Below are 8,453 nucleotides of genomic sequence, written 5' to 3'. Positions count from 1 at the left end.
TTACACGCCCTTTTCCCCCTCCTGTCTCCGTTGCTCCAGCCTAGTAATTATATTACCCTACTAGCCTTTGCCCCCACAGGGCCATCGAAAGGCGTGGCAGCCAAGTAATGCTATCAGCTGGAGGTCAGGTCGTCTGGAGGGCCGGCCTGGCCACCGGGAGCGAGCGAATTCAAGCGAGAAAAAAAGGCGAGGCCTTTTGCTGTATGTCTCTGTGTGTGATCAGCAGGCCAGGGGGAGGTCGCCATGATTCTTGCGAGGCCGGGCGAGATCATAAGCGAAAGACAAAAAGGCCGAAAGGCGCATCATGCTGCCACATGACACACCCTATACAAAAGCTAGCCCTAGACACACCAGGAGAAGCATCCATCCATCTCGCTTCCACGCCAATTAAACGTAGTAGGTGTAGGAGTACACCGCAACCTTATTTGAGAGCCAGCTGCTGCTAGCTCCTCCTCCAATCGGAATCGACGATCGATGGGTGGTCACGGCGACCACCACCACCAGGAAGTTGGAGTGCTCGTCGACGACGACGACGAGGAGCTCGAGCACCACGCGAGGGCGGCCTGTGGTGGCGCCACGAGCGGAGTGGTGGAGCAAGGAGTAGGCGATGGCGGTGGTCAAGACGCCGTGGGCATGGTGTTCGAGGCGAGCAGTAGCGTGGGGAGCGTGAGTGCGGCAACCATGGCGCCGCCCCAGATCCTCTGCTGGCCACCGCCGCCGCCCGCGCCGCCACAGCAGCAGCAGCAGCTCCACCAGGACCACCACCACCACAGCGCTGGCGGCGGCGGCCAGCATCAGACCCCGTTCTTCCCGCTCCTGCCGCCGCTCCCCCCGCAGCCGCCCCCACCGCAGCCCTTCTTCTCCGACTTCTACGCGCGGCGCGCGCTCCAGTTCGCGTACGATCACCACCATTCGGGCGGCGGCCCGTCCACGTCGTCGGACCCGCTCGGCCTCTACATGGGGCACCACCACGGCGGGTCCGGGATGATGATGCCCCCGCCGTTCGCGTCGTCGCCGTTCGGAGATCACTTCGGGCGGATGACCATGCAGGAGATCATGGACGCCAAGGCGCTGGCCGCGTCCAAGAGCCACAGCGAGGCCGAGCGCAGGCGCCGCGAGCGCATCAACGCGCACCTCGCGCGCCTCCGCAGCCTCCTGCCCAACACAACCAAGGTAATAATCGACGTCCTCATGCAGCTCGATCGCCGTCCGTCGTCACGACATACATGTGTCCGATCTACGAATGCAAGCAACTTGCAACGCATGCATGTGTCCGATCCGCGTGCGCGCGAACATCATTGCTAGGCTAGCTGATGCTGGCTCTCCATCCGATAGCACTAGCACTAGCACAGGTGTAGTGTAGGGCTGAGGTAGGAGGAGACATGGGGAGGGAGGGAGCCGCCTAGTTGACGCGGAAAAGAGAGACCGGGAAGGGAACAAAAAGCTCGCGATGCGGGAGTTACTGCCGGCCTCTCCGAGGAGAGACAAACACGCGAGTTCGTGTCAGTCTCGGACATGAACAGTGGAAACAAAAAGCGGCTGGCCATCTCGAGAGATCCTCCTCTCCATCCGGGCTCCCAAGCAACACACACTCCCAAGGATCCGAGCCTCTGCTGATCCTCTCTGCAGAACCTGCATCCCATTGTATGCCACGCCACTAACAAAAACTCTAGGAGTACACTGTACGTACTCCTCGTGCTGCACTGTTAGTTCTTAGTGCACCACAAACTATAGCAGCTTAGCAGTAGTAGGCGCATGCACTTGCATTTGACCCCAGGTAGGCGCGATAGCATAACATGTATAAAAGAATCGGGAGTGGTGATGGTCTGATGCCCCACTTGTGTGAGACCGAAAAGCTAGAGCGACGACGACATAGATCGCTTGTGGAAGCGTGCGTGCGAGCACCACTAACAGCGCAACAACGACACCAACCTATGCGTTGCACTAACATTTTGTATTGATTACCAGCCATCTTCGTGCTCCAAGTAGGAGGGGGCCGGTGAGTGAGTGAGTCCCACGCTCGGAAGCATGCATGCCCGGCCACGGCACGCATGGCCTGCTTTTGGCCTGCATGCGTACACCGCATACTCCCCCCTCTCATCATTCTGGCAACTACGACGCTAGTGCTGGCCGGCCCGTGTGTGGTCTTTCTGTTTAGCTAGCTTAGCATTGTTTTCCTTGTGATTTACTCCTCCTCCTCCTCCTCCTTGTGGTTTTCGATCGGATCGATCATGTGCACCGTGTCACATGTTGCAGACAGACAAGGCGTCGCTGTTGGCGGAGGTGATCCAGCACGTCAAGGAGCTGAAGCGGCAGACGTCGGGGATCACGGAGGAGGCGTGCCCGCTGCCCACCGAGTCCGACGAGCTCACCGTCGACACGTCCAGCGACGAGCACGGCCGCCTCCTCGTGCGCGCGTCGCTCTGCTGCGACGACCGCGCCGACCTCCTCCCCGACCTCATCCGCGCGCTCAAGGCGCTCCGCCTGCGCGCGATCAAGGCCGAGATCACCACCCTCGGCGGCCGCGTCAAGAACGTGCTCGTCATCACCGCCGACGACAGCGCCGGCGGCTGCGAGGGGGCGGCGGCGGATGACGACCAGCACCAGCAGGAGGAGGCAGCGCCCATGTCGCCGCAGCACACGGTCGCGTCCATCCAGGAGGCCCTGCGCGCCGTCATGGAGCGCACGGCGGCGGCGGCGTCGGCCGCCGAGGAGTCGGGAGCGGCGGCATCGTCAGGCGGCGCCGCCGGGCTCAAGCGGCAGCGCACGACGAGCCTTTCGGCGATCCTAGAGAACAGGTCCATCTAAAAGCTACTAACATATATCCACCATCACTTGATGAGATGTGCAAAACGAAACAACAGTAGAACGAAACAAACACCACAATCTCACAGTTGATCATAATACGCATGCAACTAGCTAGCTACTTATGGATGATAATGCATGTTTGCCACGACTATTTTTTTAGTTTATTTTCATTATAGCCTTTCTTTCTTCTCTCTTGTGTATTGATCTCAAATCGGTAGTGTGTCTATGCATGCATGGGATATCCTCATCAATCAAATACAACGATTCGTTTTTTCTTCTTCCTCTTACCAGCAGCAAATCAAATCGTCAGTCCTTTGGAGCACAAGCTTGCAGGCCGCTATATATAACTGAGGACATTGAACGAGTAGAGTGACTTCATAACTAAGATTTAGTTCCTTTCTTGATATTAGCTGGTCATTAGTCAAACACTACTAATAATGTAGAAGCTGCTGTTACCTGATAGTGTTGAGGTGGCTATGTTCCCATCCGGATAATCAAGACATGTTTCGTAGGAGTAAGCGACACTATACTACTACCACTCTAGTTTTTCCAGCAACAGGCACAGGGCAACATCATTCATCTCTTCAGAATGGAATTAGAGCTGTACATGTACTCTCCTGTTTGACGTAGGGCGCTTCTGACTTGGCGTGGTCCCTAAAATCAAATCAAACATTGGTCGACATATACCATATATGAACCTGCATACTTCAGTCATGAATATAAGGCCATTCTCTCATGCTGGGTTTTATATATATGTTTCAAGAGTGTCACATGGATATATAGTATTTTGTATTTAATTGATGGATGAAATAGTACATGCATGCACTGTTACATTGTTTTTGCTTCATATACCATACATACAAGAGGCAAATGTGTTGGATACAATGTATGCATGGTTTCATCTAGATGAAACAGTCTTTCTGTTCATTATTAATTTCTTGCCACATCATAAAAAACACTGACATAACACTCTATTTAATGAGAACTTTATTTTTTTAATTCATAATACGACGTAGAGACTCATATACATGCACACACATCTTATTCCTAAAAGCATTTCTGAAAGATTGAGCCAACATATTTCGAGATTAACGAAGTGATCATAAACGTCGTGCTGTCAAGAGGCAGGTCGCCTACTGCATCCTCTTTCCATAGTAGTTCATTAATGATCAGAGGAATCTTGTATGTATGCAATTAAGTGTCAATCAAGAAACAATAAGTTGTTTCTCATACGCCATATCTAAAGGCGAGACATGCCAGTATGATGAGTGTGTGAGTGGTAGTTTAAAGGTAAGTCACTGATCGAGCCTAAATAGTAAATACAATGAAACAACTAAAAGGAAATAATATGATGATGTATATTATGTTCTATAAAAATAAGAGCCCATATATAATGAATTTTACATAAATTTCAACCATTTAAATTCCAAAGGAATCAGGGAAATTCACACATCCCATTCAGGCCGGGCCAAACTTATCAGTCCCATGCGCACGGGAGATCGAGAAAGATCATCTGTAGGTTTATTCGTAACTGTTGCTTATAAATTTGAAACGATTCTTAGTTGTGTTTTTATGCATGTACTATGAATAGAATATGTCATGAAGAAAATATTTATTTTGCTTCTTTTTCAACAATAATAAGTTAGGCTTACATTTCCTATTCAATCTAGCTTAACTTGTTTATAACAAATCTTTTCTTCTTCTTTTCTGCCTATGGATCAGTTATCATATGACTTTCTCATAGACTAAACTCAAAAAATAAAAAATAAAAAGTTACGAAGATAAAGTCCAAAGCCACCAGCAAGTTTCTGGTGCTACCTAGCTCCACTGTTCGTCTAAACGGCCGTTTAGCCCGTTTAAACACCGTGTAAACGCTATACGATGGTACGTTGTTTCTGTTTAGCCCGTTTAATTTGTCGTTTAGCCCATTTAATGGACTGTTTAGTCTGAATAATGGTTAAACGGTAGGTGACCGACTGACGTTTACGAAAACATTGCCTGGCTTTCATGTTAGCAAGCTAGAAGCGAGTAAGAACGATTAGTATCGATTTCATCATGACCAATTATTATATATGTGGGCTGTGGGCAGAACATTTCTGAACATCATTTCGTGTTCTTGAGAAAAGCGGCTCAACTCTTTTATCCCTTTATTAATTAGAAAACCTTTTGGGGTCCGATCCCTTGGACACAGTTCAGAGATTTTGCACTACTACGAGCAGTCGTCCTCTCCCTGCAAGAAGGGAAAGGAGGCAAAAGGCAATTGCTGGATGGACTCCACAGGTAGTGAATTGGTAAACCATAAATATGCAATCGTGAAAAGATACTAAGGCCAATAGGGCGGTGCTCCGTGTACTCGTAGAAGGGAAGCATAAATGTTGCCGAATTGTTTCATGATGCGCTTCTTTGGCTGTTTTTGCTCGGTTTTCTGATATCTGGAACCGAAGACTGCGCTGTGCTACTTTGGACGTTGAATGACGCAATCTGTACACTCATGCCTGCCCGAGGATACTTCAATTCCGCCTGTGACACTGCCTTGCAGTCTTGTGCATGGACCACCTAGATAGAGTGGAAGGTGTCATGGGTGTGTTTGGTTGGATGGCCAGCCCCTAGCCTAGCTAATTTTGGTCTGCTTGGTTGCCTGTAAGGGGTCTGGGGGTTGGTTTGGGCTGGCCATCCGAATGCTTGGAGCCTGGCCCAGGTTGAACGCCCGATTCGGCCATTCTTTCCTGGCCAGGCCCTAGCCAGCCATCCTAGTGTTCCCGTTACCCCCCTCTCAGACTCTGCAGTGTTCGCGTCACCCCCCTCTCCGACTCCGGTGGCCGGCATCTCCATGGCCGCAGGCGGAGCTTCCCTCCTCCATGACCGTCGCAAACTTTCCTCCATGGCCGGTTGAATCTCCATGGCCGCGGATGGAGCTTCCCTCCTCCATGACAGGACGAGCGGCTCGAGCACCTCGGAGGTCACGCGGAGGAATCAGATCAGCACCACACTCACTGCCTCGCCCCTCACCTCTGCTCCTCCGGTTCGCCTCACTGCCCTGCCCCTCACCTCCCGACGGCAACAACACATGCACTCAGCGATGCGTGGAGATGGTCCCGTGCGGCATGGAGGAGGACAAATCACGGTGGTCCATGCGGCGCGGGTGGAGTCCCCTGCTCCTCCTCCCCTCCGTTAGTTCGTTCTCCATCAATCGTCTGAGATCCCTTGCTCCCCTTCCTCTCCGTCAGTTCATTCTCCATCAGTCGTCAAAGGTCCCTGCTCCTCCTCCCCTCCGTTAGTTCACTCTCCATCAGTCATTGGAGGTCCCCTAGGCGCGTGCGAGTCGTCCTGGATGCCGGCGTGGCGCCGCGCGACGGTGGGCTCGTCCTGGATGTCGGTGGTGGCAGCCAGCAGAGGCAGCGCACGATGAACAATGCCGGCGTGACGGAGGCGAGCTTGAATGTGAGCAGTGCCGCTGCCTTGTTGTCTGTCCCAGCAACCGCGCGCGGCAGGTAAAGCTGTAGCAGGAGCATACGAGCAGCGCCCATGGATGCTTCTTCTTGCTGTCGAAATGATTGGAGAAGAACACCAAAGGGTAACCTTACCAATTCAAATTCAGAGAAGTGGTGACTGTATCAAAACAAATTAGGCAACCAAACAAACCCTAGGGCTAGCCTAGCTAAGATAGTATAGACAACCAAACAATCAGGAGTTGGCTTGATGGGAGTAGGCTAAAGCTGCTCATGTTAGCTAGAAAACGAAATACATCCTATATGTACTGTACGGAGGCGATGTCCTAGTTCAGGAGCTTTTGTGTTTCTTTTTTCCCCAAAAAGTCGGTAAGAGCTGCAAAACCGAAGGCTCTGTTCGGCTGGTATTTTTGTTACTGACTGGCTGGCTGGGTTGGTAGCACTGCTGATCAGCCAACAAGGGCCAATCAGCCAGCTTCAGCAGTGGAACCAGCCGGGCCATATAATGCTAATGTTGTTCAACTGAGGCGATGCTCACATCAAATTGTGGGCAGCTCGGCGTCTCAGGCAGGGATTAGCACTCGAGTCAAAATTATTATACAAATGATACCAAAACAATTTCATGAATCCACAACGATTGGGTTCGGCAACAAAGCGTCACCGTCCACTACAGTAAGCTGCCATAAGAACAATGGCACCCAGAGCAATCACAAAAACAAGTTTAAAAGCTGGTAATTCATGACAACATAAAATTCAAATAAATTATAGTAGACCTTCACTCGGTTGCTAGTTAAGCATAAAAAACTTAGGTGGCCAAGTTATAGACAAAAAACAAAACACTTGTAAGTGTCACCAAAAGCACCAATGCTTTTCACTGTGCTTATAAGAGAAATGACACCTTCATCATTTGTTTTTTATCTTCATCTTTTTACCAGAGATTGCATCTCAAATTACAGTTCATTCCAACTCCTAAGAACCCATTATAACCGTGCATAACAACCACCTCGTGCTTACAAGGCATCTCAAATTAAAGTTGTTTCGTCCATATCACTAGTACTTGGGATTAGTGAAGACTTTACAAAACTAGTAGCAGTTCCACCATACATGTGAGACAACTACAAAAACACAACCATACAAATCTGCTGGTGTATTCCACATACAACAATGTATTCGGGTGCATGTACCTACAGTAGCATACAATCCTACTATTTACAATTGCTACCATTCCTTTACAACTGTCAAATGACCTAAGTGGCATATGTACAAAATCTGTACCCTTTTCAAGGCACATAAGAATGAGCATGAAGGCAGCTCCCATGCAAAAGTCACTTACCCATCCATATTTGGGTCTTCAAGCCATCCTCCAATCCACTTACACCTCTCCTCCACCTCACGGTCTCGCCTACAAAAAAGACAACACAATCAAAACCTGCATCCAAACATACAAGGGACGACTATCTTCAATTCAACTACTTTGCATCCTAATTCAAATCACCTTTGCTGAATCAATCTCCCCAGAGAGCCACATATATGTACTCCCTCATTGCTGTCATAATATTACTTGCATTGAGCTGCACCTAGACAGACGGTGGGTAGGTAGGCGATCCAAATCCATACTCCCGAATGAATAAATAATTATGTAGTGCAAAGCATGACATAATAATCATCTTTTGCTTGACCCTATGGCAGTAAGATACCCCATGCAGAATGTGCCACCGGCCTTTCAGAACCCCAAATATTCGTTCGATGACATTGTGTAGCCTCGATGCGTCAAGTTAAATTTCTCCTGTCGGGACATACTCTCAATAGGTACACCCCTAAAATAATCTAGATGGTACCTTGTATTTTTGAAAGGACCCATGTATACAGACTCTAGTGCGTATCCAGCATCCACCAGATAGTAGCGGCCTACATCACATGAACCATTTGCACAATTAGTTTTTCTTTTCTGCCCAAGCAACTAAAAAAATGTAGGTCAACTAATTGCATGGCAGTCGTCACTCACCGTGTGGTGGATGCGGGAAGTTTGGTTCCTCCCAACATTCTTTCAGGACTGACATGTCATGCACCGAATCCGTCATCCCCACACCGATATATGTGAAGCGCCCATCCATGTCTACAATAGCACAAACATTCATAGTTACATCTCCTTTCATATTTATATGGTCAATTTTGGCCTCTTTATTCACCTTAACT

The 8,453-nt window shown here is 49.5% G+C and overlaps 1 protein-coding gene across 1 annotated transcript; it reads left to right on the top strand.

Annotated features, from left to right (window-relative positions):
- The first annotated feature begins 335 nt into the window (after positions 1-335).
- LOC136540226 (transcription factor bHLH30-like) lies at positions 336-3,077 on the top strand. The gene is made up of 2 exons (XM_066532229.1): positions 336-1,173; positions 2,257-3,077. The coding sequence occupies exons 1-2, from the start codon at positions 475-477 to the stop codon at positions 2,806-2,808; spliced, it is 1,251 nt and encodes a 416-aa protein (XP_066388326.1). The 5' UTR covers positions 336-474; the 3' UTR covers positions 2,809-3,077.
- Positions 3,078-8,453: the final 5,376 nt, after the last annotated feature.

Source organism: Miscanthus floridulus, chromosome 2 (genome assembly GCF_019320115.1).
Source record: "Miscanthus floridulus cultivar M001 chromosome 2, ASM1932011v1, whole genome shotgun sequence".
NCBI classification, from domain to species: Eukaryota; Viridiplantae; Streptophyta; class Magnoliopsida; order Poales; family Poaceae; genus Miscanthus; species Miscanthus floridulus.
The sequence above is the reverse complement of the archived record's forward strand: the minus strand, read 5'-3'. Positions and strand labels throughout refer to the sequence as shown.

Bases quoted from the DNA above. Each gene is read 5' to 3' on its own strand.
- LOC136540226 (XM_066532229.1), top strand. From the start codon at position 475: ATGGGTGGTCACGGCGACCACCACCACCAGGAAGTTGGAGTGCTCGTC. The intron at 1,174-2,256 runs GTAATAATCGAC...CACATGTTGCAG, and splicing joins TCCTGCCCAACACAACCAAG to ACAGACAAGGCGTCGCTGTT.